The 15584-nt window shown below is 40.1% G+C and overlaps 1 protein-coding gene across 7 annotated transcripts in view; it reads right to left on the bottom strand.

Moving 5' to 3' along the window:
- Positions 1-14242, bottom strand: part of LOC123579567 (ubiquinol-cytochrome-c reductase complex assembly factor 1) — a 104075-nt gene extending 89833 nt beyond the window's left edge. For 4 of the 7 annotated variants that reach the window (XM_045443618.1, XM_045443620.1, XM_045443623.1 and 1 more), the window contains exon 1: positions 14177-14242. In XM_045443618.1, the coding sequence (XP_045299574.1) occupies positions 14177-14227 (51 nt within the window). In that variant the 5' untranslated portion in view covers positions 14228-14242. Of the gene's footprint in view, positions 1-13939; positions 14071-14176 lie in introns of those variants that run through there. The other 3 variants (XM_045443621.1, XM_045443625.1, XM_045443619.1) reach the window with 2 other exon arrangements.
- Positions 14243-15584: the final 1342 nt, after the last annotated feature.

Here is a 15584-nt window from a genome sequence, read left to right as displayed (position 1 = left end):
TCGGTTGAGCGTCCGACTTCAGCCAGGTCACGATCTCGCGCTCCCTGAGTTCGAGCCCCGCGTCAGGCTCTGGGCTGATGGCTCAGAGCCTGGAGCCTGTTTCCGATTCTGTGTCTCCCTCTCTCTCTGCCCCTCCCCCGTTCATGCTCTGTCTCTCTCTGTCCCAAAAATAAATAAACATTGAAAAAAAAAATTTTTTTTAAAAACAAAAAAAAAACACTTTGCCAAACATAAACTACAATACTAGGAGTCAAAGATCTGGATTCCAGTTTTAACTCAGCTATTCTAATATGATCTTTACAAGTAATTTAACTTCTACAATGCACAGATTCCTTATAGCAATTATTAGTAATACTTATGAGCATTTGTTCTGTGACAGGTACTTTCCTAGGTACTTTACATATATAAACTCACTTAAAACACACAATCATCACCGAATGACCTAGGAATATTGCCATTATCCCACTTATATGGATAAAGAAACTGAGGTATACATAGGATAAGGAATTTCCCAAGGCCACATAGTTAATACAATGATCTGAACCCAGACAGCCCAACTTCAGGATCCATGCTCATTTATGGGATGAAAGGGTAAAAGGAATATCTCCAAAGTATCTTCTAACACTCTATGAACTAGTCTTGAAACAACTAAAACACAGTATAGTATTGTGGCAAGAGCCACGTACTTGGAATCAGAAAACACTGATTTGACTCTTGGCTCCACTGAAAGCTACAAGCCTTTGTTGTCTCTTCTATAAAATAAAGGAAAAAAATCCCTACTTCTCAGGACTTAAGAAAAATCAACAAACGTACCTTGTAACATGTCCAACTCAATAAATATTAAGTTGAATCTGAATCTCCATTTCCTCATGAGTAGGCAACAAGTGATAGGGATAATGTACATGGAGAAAGGTGCAGGAATTTTAAACGTAGAGAGGCCTTCTAAAGTGTCTCACAGTTTTTAAATTGTGTAACTGTTTTTAATAGGCTACTCACAACACCTTATGTTTCAAATGAAAAGTAAAGTTTCAAAATATTTTATTTCAGCTGAGGTTCGATCTGTTGGGATAATGTTCAAATAAGAGACCATTACTGGCTTTTTGTTTACTAATGCTGAATCATTTGCCAGAATCATTCACTGTTAGATGTTCCTTTCCTAAAAATGTAAATATGGGATAAGATGAAACTTCTGCAGATTCAAGCCAAGGGAGGCAGGGGGAAGTAAGAGGAAATTACAAGTAGGAACAATGCAAACTTTTGGAAGATCTTCTGAAGAATTTCATCATATTTTTCCCCACGTCAACAAAATTTTTCTCTGTAATTTTGGTTCTACTTGGTTTTATGCCAATACATTAAATCAGTTCTTATTAGAAGAAAGAAGCAATCAGCTCTGTTCTTTCCTTCTCCAATCCTACAACAACAACTCTTGTTCAAACCCTTAATTGAAACTGAGCAGAAAGGGTATGTAGCAGAAAGGGTATTTGAATCCCAAGATTCTTATTGAATAGCTGTGTGACCCTGAACTAGCTACTCAACATTCTGGACCTCCATTTTCCCTTATGTAAAGTGGGAATAATAAAAGCTATCTCACAGGAGTGTTCCAAGGATCATATGTAAAAGCACCTTGAGAATACTAAAATACACACAAAAGCATCATTACTGTTATTAACAACTGTTACTGAATTATGTAAATAAGCTTCTCTTTCACCAGCAAACTGTCATAGAAAAAAGAACTATTTTCTTAAAATATTGTTTTTAACCTGGAATTCCCTTTCTCAAAAGCTTGCAGTGCCTCCAAGTGCCTCTTTAATCAAACGTCAACACCTGATCTTGACCAACTAGACCCCTCTAGACTCATCTTTATATTTACATACCCTGCCTTGTATTCTCCATTCAGCAGTTCCAAAACCTGACTCAGATTCTCTGGTTTGGGAATTACTACTCCTCTCCACACAAGCTAATTCCCTTCTAGTCAGTTCCTCTGGGACTCTCTTCTTCCCTCCTCCCCAACCCATGAGTTCATTAGCTTCAAAAAGTTTCCTCAGGGGCACCTGGGTGGCTCAGAACGTTAAGCTACCAACTCTTGGTTTCAGCTCAGGTCATGATCTCAGTTTGTGAGTTCAAGCCCTGCATTGGGCTCTGTTCTGACAGTGCAGAGTCTGCTTGGGACTCTCTTTCTCCCTCTCTCTCTGCCCCTTCCCACCTTGCACTCTCTCTCTCTCTCTCAAAATAAATCAATAATCTTTAAAAAAAAAAAAAAAAAAAAAAGGTCTCCCCAGACTCCAGGTACTGGTTCTACTGACTCTACTTGGTCCATATTCCTTCCCACTTCTCCCAGTACTTCATTTATAAATATAAATCTGTGGGGGGGGCCTGGGTGGCTCAGTCAGTTAAGTGTCTGACTTAGGCTCACTCAGGCCATGATCTCGTAGTTTGTGGGTTCGGCCCTGTGTTGGGCTCTGTGCTGACAGCTTAAAGCCCGGAGCCTGCTTCGGATTCTGTCCCCCTCTCTCTCTGCCCCTCCCCTGCTTGCTCTCTCTCTCTCTCTTTCAACCTCTCTCTCAAAAATAAATTTTAAAAATTTCTAAGAAAGAAAGAAAGAAAGAAAGAAAGAAAGAAAGAAAGATATTTTTAAAAATCTGTGGAAGTACTTAGTTCACTCTTACAGGTACTAACATATCAGGCCTATGACAATTAGCAAACCTCAACTTCCAAGTTCAGGAAAACATTTACAGCCATTTCCAATGGTTAGAATTACTGCCTTAACTTAGGCTAATATATACACCATTATTAAGTGGGAAGAGGTTTTATTGTCTTTTTACCTCACCAACACTTCAAAACCAAAATCTTAAAGACAGGTTTCATGTTTTTACTTTCTGTACATATTGTTAACTGCAGGTGATTTTACATTTGTATTTCAAAATATTCTGACAGACCAGTTTTTCAACTACAGCTTTAATCAGTCCATTGACCAGCCTGTTGCTGCATGTGTTTTTTTAAGATACTGTACATAGTATTTTCCTTGGCTTACTCATGAATTGGAAAAGGCTTTACAGGTAGTCCATCCTCCTATTCTCCGTAGTTTTGCTTTATAAAGTGACTATAAACACTGAGTTAGCAAATACTGAACCATTGCTCCTAGAGAAAATACAGGGTTAGGTTCCTGCAAGCCTCTGGTCACAACATTTTCATGAACCAACCAATACATAACCTTGTGTGTTTCTCTTTAAAGACATCTTATTATTTATAAATATACAATTAACTCATTAACATTGAACTCATGGACAATAGCACTGTAACTCACTCCTGAACAAAACTTATCTAACACGTAAGTTTTCTCTATAAGGAATATCACAGCCTTCTTGCACTTAGTAACACTAGATAACTACATTTAGGGGCCATATTAAACAGGGAAATCACCAACAAGGCACAAAAATACAAAAACTTTAGCATTAAATAGACTGTGAAAACAATACTTATTTACAGTATAAGAGCTGAAATAAGTCAGCATATCGATCTCAGCAAGGACTTGCATGCTGCAGCTCCAATTTTTCACTCCTCTGCACATATCCATAAATGACCATTGAAAGTGCCATGAATATTGATTTGGGAATTACAAATAAATCTTAGCAAGTATAATGAATTCAAAAATACAGAATCTTGAATAATGAAGATCAACCATAGTCACCAAATCTACTCTGTAAAGGTTCACTGGTTCCTGTAGTCTGAATGCCATGGATACTAATTTAATTCCATAATCCAGAGGATAAACACTATTGTAGCAAACTATCCTGCAAATTATGAAGTGGCATGCTACAAAAGGATACTTAGACATACCAGAGGAGCAGAGAATGTTCAACAATTCCTTCCATCATTACTGAATCCTCTGCCTCCTCCCACTTTGTTGGGGGTTCCAATCTGAGCTTTAAAAGATTGATTACGGGGTGCCTGGGTGGCTCAGTCAGTTGAGCGTCTGACTTCGGCTCAGGTCATGATCTCACGTGAGTTCCAACCCCGCGCAGGGCTCTGTGCTGACAGCTCGGAACCTGGAGCCTGCTTTGGATTCTGTGCCTCCCTCTCTCTCTGCCCCAACCCACTCGCATTCCATCTCTGTCTCTCTCAAAAATAAACATTTAAGGGGCGCCTGGGTGGCGCAGTCGGTTAAGCGTCCAACTTCAGCCAGGTCATGATCTCGCGGTCCGTGAGTTTGAGCCCCGCGTCGGGCTCTGGGCTGATGGCTCAGAGCCTGGAGCCTGTTTCCGATTCTGTGTCTCCCTCTCTCTCTGCCCCTCCCCCGTTCATGCTCTGTCTCTCTCTGTCCCCAAAAAATAAAAAAAAAAATAAAAAAAAAATAAACATTTAAAAAATGTATATAAAAAAAAAAGATTGATTACATCCGGGAAAGATTTGAGCAAATCATTAAATATATTAAGATTGGGCATATCAGTAAATATATGTATTAATTATTATGTACATTAAAATTTCTATTATAGAAAGGCAGAAAGGTACAATAAACCCCAAGATACTAGTATGAATTTAGAGTTATTGGTATGGGTTATTAATATGTATAGACAAATACAGAAATAGATGTGTTTATGTAAATGTATACACATACATGTGCTTCCTATTCCTGTCCTGATAGGTCCTGGAAGCAATGCCCACATCCAGCATCCAGACTTGGTTTCTGAATAGTACTAGTCACTAAAAAGAACTAGTGGTCTCTGGAAAAAAGTTGATTCGGAACGGGGTTGATGCTCCTTAAAGCCTTACTTGCAAAGAAATGGCATTATTTGATCTGTTTAGTAGCTCTTTAGAAGACTCCATCCAATGTAAAACTCATTCAACATGAAAAACTGAAAAAAACATTTCTGCAGGAGCACTCATTGAAAACAATTGTTTAACTTCATAACTGCCTGAGGCAATGGATAATACATGGAGAAAACAATAGGCTAACAAAAGAAGCTTAAAAGGAAAAGCAAGAGAATGAGCTTTGAAAAGGTATGACATATTCCTGGGAATCTGAAGGCCACGCATATGCACAGGGCTGTGCACAAGAACAGGAAAGACCTGAGACCTCTGGTTAACCTTGAGGCTCTGCACAAGCAAGAAGTGAAATTTAAGGCAGAGATGTTAAATGATTGTAAGACTGTTGATGGTGTACCACAACATGTGCACGGAGCCCTTCAGCAAAAAACAGAAGACTTACTGGTTCCAGGTATTTAAGAAGTCTCCAATCATTACCTGACCACTAAGCTAACTGAGCTGAGACCATACAACAAAGAATATAGACTTTACAGGGTTAATTCAGAAATATCACTAAACAGAAAAACAATAACAAACTCTGGGAAAGGACAGACCTGACTTCCAGAGTTGCCACATATTATTTAAAATGTCCAGTTTTCAACCAAAAAAAAAAAAAAAAAAGTATGAAACATGTAAAGAAACATAAAAGCATGGTCCATACACAGAAGGGGAAAAAAAAATCTACAGAAACTGTCCCTGAAGAAGCTCACATGTTAGATAAACTAGACAAAGACTGTGAAACTATTTAAAGTTTATTTATTTTGAGTGGAAGCACAAGCAGGAGAGGGACAGAGAATCCCAAGCAGGCTCCACGCTGTCAATGCACAGCTCAACGCAGGGCACAATCCCATGAACCATGAGATCATGACCAGAGTCAAAATCAGGAGTCAGACACTTAACCTACTGAGCCACCCAGGCACCCCTAAATATGTTTATAATCTAAAGGAAACCATTCTAAAGAACTACAGCAAAGTATAAGAATGCTATCTCACAAAATAGAGAATATCAACAGAGAAATTATTTAAAAAAAAAAACAAATTCTTGTGTTGAAAAGAACAATAAATAAAATGAACATTTCCCTAAAGGGGTTAAACCGCAGATTTGAGCAGAAGAGAAAATCAGTGACCGTGAAAATAGATCAACCAAGATTATCCAAACTAAGGAACAGAAAGAAAAAAGAATGAAAAAATTTTAACAGAGCTTCAGAGACCTACGAGATACCATCAAATGTACCAACATATGTATAAGGGGAGTCTCAGAAGGACAAGAGGAAATAAAGGGAAACAAAAAATATTTGAAGAAATACTGGCAGAAAATATCCCAAATTTGATGAAAAACATCAATCTATAAATCCAAGAAACTCAACTAACTCCAATAGCATAAATGCAGAGAAATCTATAAATAGATATATGTTGGGTGCCTCAGTGGCTCAGTCGGTTAAGCATCCAACTTCAGCTCAGGTCATGATCTCACAGTTTGGTTCGTGAGCTGAAGCCCCACATCAGGCCCTCTGCTATCAGCACAGAGACTGCTTCAGATCCTCTGTCTCCCTCTCTCTGCCCCTCCCCAGCTCATGTGGTACACACACAAGTGCTTGCTCGCTCTCTCTCTCTCTCAAAAATAAGGTGAAACAGGGGCACATCAGTGGCTCAGTTGGTTAAACGTCCAACTCTTGGTTTCAGCTCAGGTCATAATCTCACAGTTCATGAATTCAAGCCCTGCATCTGCTGTCAGCACAGAGCCTGCTTGAGATTCTGTCTCTCCCACTCTCTCTCTGCCCCTCCCTGCCTCTCCCTCTCTTGCTCTCAAAATAAATAAACTTAAAAAATTTTTTTAAATAAATAATATATAATAAAATAAATAAAGTGTTAAAAAAAAGACATCATAATCAAGCTGTTGAAAAACAAAAACACAGAATCTTGAAAGCAGCAAGAGAAGCTATTCAACATGTACAAGAGATCTTTGATAACATTAATAGCTGATTTCTCCTCAGAAACCATGGAAAACAGAAGGCAATGGGATGAAAAATTAGGACTTTCTAGATAAACAAAAACTGAGAAAACCAACAGCAGACCTGCTCTACAGCAAACACTAAAAGGAGAACTTCAGGCTGAAATGAGACCTCTGACAGTACAGTAACTCAAATCCACATGAAGAAATAAAGTGCACTGATAAAAGCAACTACTTGGATAAATTAAAAAAATACAGCATAAGTATATTTTTTGTTTTTAATTATTTTTATTTTTTTAATTTGTTTTAATGTTTTATTTATGAGAGAGAGGCAGAGTGTGAGAGGAGGAGGGGCAGAGAGGGAGGGAGACACAGAATCCAAAGCAGGCTCCATGCTCTGAGCTGTCAGCACAGAGCCCGACACAGGGCTCAAACCCACAAACAGTGAGATCATGACCTGAGATGAAGTCAGAGCTCAACCAGTTGAGCCACCCAGGCATTCCTCTATTTTTATTTTTAACTTAAAAGGCAACAGCATTAAGCAAAAATTGTAAATCTATGCTGATGGGCACACAATGTTTAAATATATAATTTGAATGACATTAATGGCACAAGGGAGCCAGGAAGGAATGGAGCTAAATGGAATCACAGGGTTGTTTTTTTTTTTAATGTTTATTTATTTATTTTTGAAAGAGTGTGTGCGCGCGCATGTGTGTGTGTGTGTGTGCGCGCGCGCGCGCGCGCGCGCGCGCGCGCACGCAAGCATGGAGGCAAGAGGAAGGAGGGAGGGGCAGAGATAATCCCAATCAGGCTCCATCTGTGCTGTCAGTGCAGAGCCCAACGTGGGGCTTGAACCACAAGATCATGACCTGAGCTGAAGTTAGACACTTAACCAACTGAGCCACCCAGGACCCCCAAAGTTTTTATATATTACTGAAATTAAGTTGATATTAATTCAAACTGGATTGTTATAAATCAAGATGTTAATTGTTATCACCACAGCAAACACAAGGAAAATAATAAAAAATACAATAAAACCTTATACCATATACAAAAATTAATTCAAAATTGATCAAAGATCTAAACATAAGACCTAAAACTATGACACTCCTAGAAGGAAACATAAGGGAAAAGCTTCATGACATCAGATTTGGCGATGATTTCTTGGCTATGACACCAAAGCCCAGACAACAAAAGAAAAAATAGTTAAGTTGGACTTCATCAAAATTAAAAACTTTTGTGCATCAAAGACTACTATCAACAAAGTAAAAAGATAACCCATGGAATGGGACAGAGTATTTGCAAATCATAGATGTGATAAGGCACTGATTCCAGAATATAAAAAAAAATTCCTACAGCTCAACAACAAACAACTCAATTAAAAAACGGGCAAAGGACTCAAATAGACATTTGTCCAAAGATATACAAATGGCCAACTTGCATATAAAATATGCTCAACATCATTAATCATTAGAGAAATGCAAATCAAAACTACAATGAGATATCACCTCACACCTATTAAGATGGCCACATGAAGGAAAAAAAAGAAAGAAAGAAAATAATAAGCATTAACAAAGATGTACAGAAACTGGAGCCCTTATGCTTTCCTGGTGGGAATGTAAACTGGTGCAACCACTGTGGGAAATAAAATGGCAAATGCTCAAAAAATTAAATATAGAATTACCATATGATCCATATGATCTATTTCTGAATATATACCCAAACGAAGTAAAAACAGGGACTTGAAAAGATATAAATAGTGGCAGCACTATTTCATAATAGCCAAAAGATGGAAGCAACCCAAGTGTCTATCCTCAAAAGAATGGGTAAACAAAATGTGGTTTATACATACAATGGAATATTATTCAGCCTTAAAAAGGTAGGAAACTCTGACACATGTTACAACATGGAAGAACCTTGAAGACATTATGCTGAGTGAAATACACCAGTCACAAAAGGACAAATACCCTATGATTCCACTTATATGAGTACCTACAGTAGTCAAAATCATAAAGACAGGGGGCGCCTGGGTGGCGCAGTCGGTTAAGCGTCCGACTTCAGCCAGGTCACGATCTCGCGGTCCGTGGGTTCGAGCCCCGCATCAGGCTCTGGGCTGATGGCTCAGAGCCTGGAGCCTGTTTCCGATTCTGTGTCTCCCTCTCTCTCTGCCCCTCCCCTGTTCATGCTCTGTCTCTCTCTGTCCCAAAAATAAATAAAAAAAAAAAAAAAAAATCATAAAGACAGAAAGAATGATAGCTGCTTGGGACTAAGTAGAGGGGGGCATAATGATTTATCATTTAATAGGCAGAATTTCAGTTTTGCAAGATAAAAAGAGTTCTGTGAATGACGGTGTGATGGCAGCGTAACAATGTGAATACATTTAATACCATTCTGAACTGTATAGTTAAAAACTATTAAAATGGTACATTTTATATTATCTATATTTTACTACAATTTTTTTTAAAAAGCACAAGAGTGGGGGCAGCTGGGTGGCTCAGTCAGTTGAGCGACTGCTTTGGCTCAGGTCATGATCTCACGGTTTGTGAGTTCAAGCCCTGCATCAGGCCCTGTGCTGACAGCTCAGAGCCTGGAGCCTGCTTCAGATTGTGTGTCCCTCTCTCTCTGCCTCTCCCCCACTCGCACTTCGTCTCTGTCTCTCAAAAATGAATAAACATTAAAAAAAATTTTTTTTAATAATAAATAAATAAATAGCTAGCACAAGAGTGGCTTTCTGCGGTTTCTAATACTGTCAAAATAAAGCAAAAATGACCACCAATGCCCAGAACAGCTCATAAACCATAAACAAGTCCCACTGTACTACTCAAATATCCAGTTCCTCTGCTGGAGCTACTTAGCAATAGCAATGTTTTAGCTTCCTCTTCCTTCTTAAACCCATTATTGGAGAAGGGAAAAAAGAATAAAAAATAAGGGGAAACTAATGAGACTGTTTGAGGAATATTACTTCTCTGTGGTTCCAATTTCTTATCTTAAAATGGGGGAAATAATAGTGCCTACCTTATCAAAGGGCTAGTGTAAGGATTAAGTTCACATATATACAGTATACAAGAGTGCTTACCATATGGTAAGTGCCCTATAAATGTTAGCTATCCATATTACTCCCCAGGAAAACTCAACATCTTATTTCAACTACAACCTATATCTCTGCTTGCTTGCTTAGTCTCTCCTGAACACCAACTCACCAGCTGCGTAAAAAAAAAAAAAAAAAAAAAAAAACTTAGGGCACCTGGATGGCTCAGTCAGTTAAGCCTCCAACTCTTGATCTGAGTTCAGGTCTTGATCTCAGGGTGGTTACTTCAAGCACCACGCTGGGTGTGAAGCCTACTTAAAAACAAACAAACAATAAAATACCACCATCTCCAACTGGATATTCTCAGTGAAGGACACTGCTGTATTAACTCAGTCATCCAAGGCAGACCTAGGACTCACTGTTAGACACCCCTCTCCCTCACCCTCAATATCCAACCTTCCACCAAACCCTGTAGACTCTGTTTCCTCAATACTTGTTGAAATCATCCCTTCCTCTATAACCACACTTTCCCTGCCTCCTCTTAGTACAGGCCCTCTACTTCTTCCAGGATTACGTGAGTAGTTCTGGCTGGACTTTGGGACCCGAACCTCAGCCCACTCTGACTGATCCTTCCACAACTGCTACAGGGATATATTAAAGCAAAAATCTCCTAGTGGATATAAGTGTTTATATGGGTTTTTTTTTTTACTTTTTTTACACTTTCAAAATGAAATTTGTAAATTTCAATTTAAAAATGATAAAAGAAACTAGGGGCAACTGGGTGGCTCAGTTGGTTAAGTGTCCAACTTTGCCTCAAGTCATGATCTCATGGTTCATGAGTTTGAGCCCTGTGTTGGGCTCTGTACTGAAAGCTCAGAGCCTAGAGCCCGTTTCAGATTCTGTGTCTCCCTGTCTCTCTGCACTTCCCCCCTCACACTCTGCCTCTCTCTCGAAAATAAATAAATATTTTTAAATTTTTTTTAATAAAAAAAAAGAAAGAAAGAAACTAAAGTGTTCCCCTCATCAGTGGTGGTTGCAGGAGAGAAGAGGAGAAAAGGACTGCAAAAGAGTACAAAGAAATTTTGGAGACTGACAGATATGTTCATTATTTTTATTGTGGTGATAGCTTTTCAAATATATACCTATGTTAACAGTTATCAGGGGTTAAGCGTCCGACTTCGGTTCAGGTCATGATCTGAGTTTGAGCCCTGCATTTGGCTCCGTGCTGACAGTTCAGAGCCTGGAGCCTGCTTCGGATTCTGTGTCTCCCTCTCTCTCTGCCCCTCCCCTGATTGCACGCTGTCTCTCTCTCTCTCTCTCTCAAAAATAAAATAAAACATTAAAAAAAATTTTTTTAAACAGTTATCAAATTATATAATTAAATAAGTGCAACACTGTACATCAATTATTCTTTAACTTTAAAAATTTAAATGAAAAAAGAGTAAATATCAAAAAAAAACCCTTTAAAAACAAACTCTTTTGCATTAAAAACAGAAGCTTTGACATAGATGCCATCTACAGCATGATAGATGACACCAAGTAATATGTATACATCGCCATCAAGGACTACCTGTCTGTATCCAGCACAAGTACCAAAAGGTCAGGGAGTGCATAACCTTGTCCTAGAACCCAGTCTCCAGGGCCAGGCGCAAACTGGCAACCACAGGAAACCAGCCTAGACACTGAGCTGCTATCAGCTCACGTTAGGTTGCACACTATTCAAAGCTCCTCAGTGTGCATTTGTAGTTTACCCATGATGCAACTCCTCAACCCATTTGAAGGACTCAGGGTCTCAGCCTATAGAAGTACCCCAGTGGTTTATACTATAGGCAGGAGAGAAACTTTAAAATGAAGATTGGGTTGGTTTCAACTTGAAAATTATTTGAAAAATAAAATCCAAAAATGAAAATTATTTGAAAAAAAAAAACTTTAAAAATAAATCTTCCCTTGCTTAAAACATTTCAAAGGGTCCCCTGTGCCTCAGGATAAACCTCTAATCCTAACCATGAGACACACGGCCCTGAATCCTGCCATTTCACCATAAGTACCCAAGTCAAGCCAAACAGAGTCACATACAGTTCTTGGTTATCTGGCATTAGTAGCATATGCTCTCTTTCCCCTTCTCTAATGCTCTCATTTAGTTCAGGCATCACTCCCTGATGGATGCTTATCCTCAAGCTGGTTTAGTATGTCTCTACTCTGCTCCTATAGCACCTGGTACAAACTTCTATCACAGCATTTCAAGTATTGTATTAGGAGTTCTCTTTTCTGTCTCTCCTGTTAGACTATAAACTTCAGGCAGAGGTCTATGATTTTCATCCTCAGTTCCTTGGATAGTTCCCAGAATGCAGTACTCTCAAAACAGGTGCTGAACTAAAAGGAAGAGAAGAAAAGCGCTTAAATGTCACCTGTATCAACTGATTTTCTGATCAATCCTATCAAACTTACTGTTAAGGAAATCTGAGGCTCAGAGAAGTTAGGGGACTGGCTCCAGGTAACACATAATAAGTAACAGAGCCACACTTTCAACCAAGGCTCTTCAGACTCCTAGAAGGTAGATTCCCTATATTTGTGAATTCCTCAGCACCTAACCCAAATGCCTCTTCAGAATAGGTAATCAATAAATATCTGCTGCTTTCATGTTTATTGTCACTTTCAACTAGTATTAGGGGAGATTCCATTGCTTTGTCACACAGCACATTATATCATATAATAAGAAACTTTTAAAGATTCATAGTATAAAGTAAAAGTGACTTTTCCTTATCTAAACTTGCTTTTTATCTAAAAGGATGAGCAGAAAGGAATAAATAGCAAAAAATATGACAAATAGAGGGCAGTTAGGTGGTGTCTATGGATGCTACCACCTAAGAAGAAATAAACCTACAACAGTCCACACACTCAGGGGCAAGAATATTTAATATATCAGGCAGGCCCTAACTTCCAAGATAAATCAAGGTGTTCATTTCAGGTATATAGCCCAATAAGCTTTTCATCTTTTTCCTGACATATCCATCTTAAAAGTGTAATAATTTAGGACATCCTACTTGCCATTTCTCCCGCAGTTCTCAGATCTGAATCAATTTCTGCCCTGGCATCAACAATTACTTCACTAAGTGAATCTTTCTGTAGGTTATATGAGCTATTCTTCAAACAATTACTGAGCAGGAACAGAGAGTACCGCACTTTGCTAGGCTGACAAGAAATATAAGACATAAAATTGCAGTTCTTATAAACCATATATAAAAAGATTAGAAACATAAGTGTAAATAACTCACACGATAGCCAGAGGCAGGAATGGGCAGTGTCTGCTACGAAAAACAATGTCCTTGACCCAATTTCTGAAAGACTAGCTAAAATGATAAACCCTCCCATCACTCAATGATTAGTAACTAGGTTCTGTATCATCCTAACCTTTTCCTGCTGCCACTTTCTTTCTCCTTGAATTCCCAGATGTCAGAGTATGCTAGAAGGACAGGGGCTGGATCACAAGGGCCGCAGTTTCTCACAAGAGTGCTAAGAAGTCAAGTAATTCCTTCCTCACTTCGTTAATTCCTTCAACATTTATTGAACACCTACGGTGTGTCATACACTGTGCTCGGCAGAGTATGAGCTCGGTTTGCATGCAGCTTTCAATCTCATGACCTGAAACAGTATTCCACTTAACTGTACGGTTAAGAATCGTCTTACTGATTGGTCTCGGAAACAAACCCAGAGAATCTCGGAAACCGAAGGAACTGCAGATTAACGTCCTCATTTTTCCCGTCGGGACACTGAGACCCGAAAGTGATTTGCCCAAGGTCACACTGGGAATCAGTGACAGAACAGAAACAGGAACCCAGGCCTCCCGAAAACTCCAATCAGTGCCCCCACGTGCTGCCTCCCCTGAGGGAGGGCGGTCGCAAGAGGTAAGTGAGGAAAAGCAAACTTCGCCAGATTTGGGTCCGATGTCACTCTCTCCCTCCTCCAAAAACGGGGAAGCCACCACCAAACCGAGGGTAGGGGAAAGTGGGCAGCTGCCTCAGTTTCCCCGCAGAAAGGCGACCGCGCAGCCTCGCTGCCACCCAAGCTCCCCTCCTGCACTCTCCTCCAGCTTCTCCCGCCCTGCCCTTTCCGACTCCAACCCTGGGGGCGACCGCAGAAAAGTACTCCCTCACTCACAAGGACTCGCACCAGCAACGCCATGTTCCTCTGCAACCACTTCCGGGTAAAGAGTGGCCTTCCGGAGTCCCCGCTGCCCCCTCCCCTTGTCTAAGCTGTCCTTTCGCTGGCGGTACCTGGCAACGGCAGCGCAGGCGCACAGAGGAGCCTGCGCTCAAGAGCGCGCACTTTCCCCGACCTGGCGCGCGCCTCCCGTTCTCCCCTGTCTTACCCCTGTGACACGTCACAGAGACTCACGTCTTCCCCGCTGCACCTGTCCTCCTTGACCAATAGCCTTGCGCTTTTCATAGCTCTCTCCTTAACCACTTACTTCTCCCTCACCCAGCCTCACTCCTCAGCGCCCCGTTGTCAGAATTCTTTCCCAAGACTCTTCCCCCACGGGAATACCTCCCCTTTTCACTGGGGGGGGGGGGGGGGGGTGAAAAAAAAAACAGGACTTTGGGGGATCCCAATATTGAAGAGCTCCCAAAAAACGAGTATGAGAAGTTGTTGTAGAGGAACACAGGAGAGTGTTCAGCTGAGTCCTGAAAGTCAAGAGGGCAGTCACGTGCTGACCCGAGGCCCGAAGAGGAAGGAACTTTTGGGGTTTCTGGCCGGTTGGTTGTTTAATGTGAACATCTTTGAGTTTTGATAGGAAATAATTGTGAAGGTGAAGGCACAGAAGAAGGAATCAAGGATACAAGGAGTTTCTTGAGGAGGTGGGAGAGAATCACCTTGGCTGGTGGACCTCTTCCACTGTATCCCAAGAGCAGTAGATGCTCCTGGGGTTGACTGGGAGCAGAGGGGCAGGATGTTAAAAGACTTCCTCTCCATTCAGTCAACAAAAACCCAGTGAATGTTCACTATGTGCTGGTCACAAAACAGATGTGTATAATGGCTTTGTGGAGCTCTAGACTGGTGAAGGGGGCACACAAAATCTAGTAAACCAAGGAAAAAATAAAATAATTAAAAATCGTGGGAAGTGCTTTGAAGGAAACAAAGAGCCAAACTTGAGAATAATATGGGAAACTACACTTTAGATAACATGGCCAGGTAAGGCCTCTCTGAGGAGGTGACATGTAAGTTGAGACCCTAAGGATGAGAAGGAGCTAGCCATGGGAAGTGACTTTGAACATGCTATTTTATCAGCAAATGTTGGGGGATGAGAGAGGGAAGAAAGATTCCAGGACAAGAGTACCGAGATAGGAAAGAATAAGGGTTTATTTCAAGAAGCGAAAGAATTGGGTATTTACCAGAAAGAAAAACACTAATGCAAAAAGATATATGCACCCCTATGTTTATTGCAACATTATTTACAATAGTCAAGATATGGAAGCAACCTAAGTGTCTATCCACAGATGAATAAAGAAGATGTAGGGTATATGCAATGAAATGTTACTCAGCCATAAAAAAGACGGAGATCTTACCATCTTCAACAACATGAATAAAGCTAGGGGGTATTATGTTAAGTGAAATAGTATGACAGAGAAAAACAAATACCATAGGATTTCACTTGTATGTGGAATCTAAAAACAAAACAAGTACGAAAGCAGAAACAGAGTCATAAATACAGAAAACTGGTAGCTGCCAGTGGGGGCGGGGGGATGGGTAAAATAGGTGAAGGGAATTAAGAGGTTAAAAAAAATCCCAGTTATGGGCCCAGTTG

The sequence above is a fragment of the Leopardus geoffroyi genome, chromosome A3, assembly GCF_018350155.1.
Source record: "Leopardus geoffroyi isolate Oge1 chromosome A3, O.geoffroyi_Oge1_pat1.0, whole genome shotgun sequence".
Taxonomy (NCBI): Eukaryota; Metazoa; Chordata; class Mammalia; order Carnivora; family Felidae; genus Leopardus; species Leopardus geoffroyi.
Note: the sequence above shows the minus strand (reverse complement) of the source record. Positions and strands in the feature narration are given on the sequence as shown.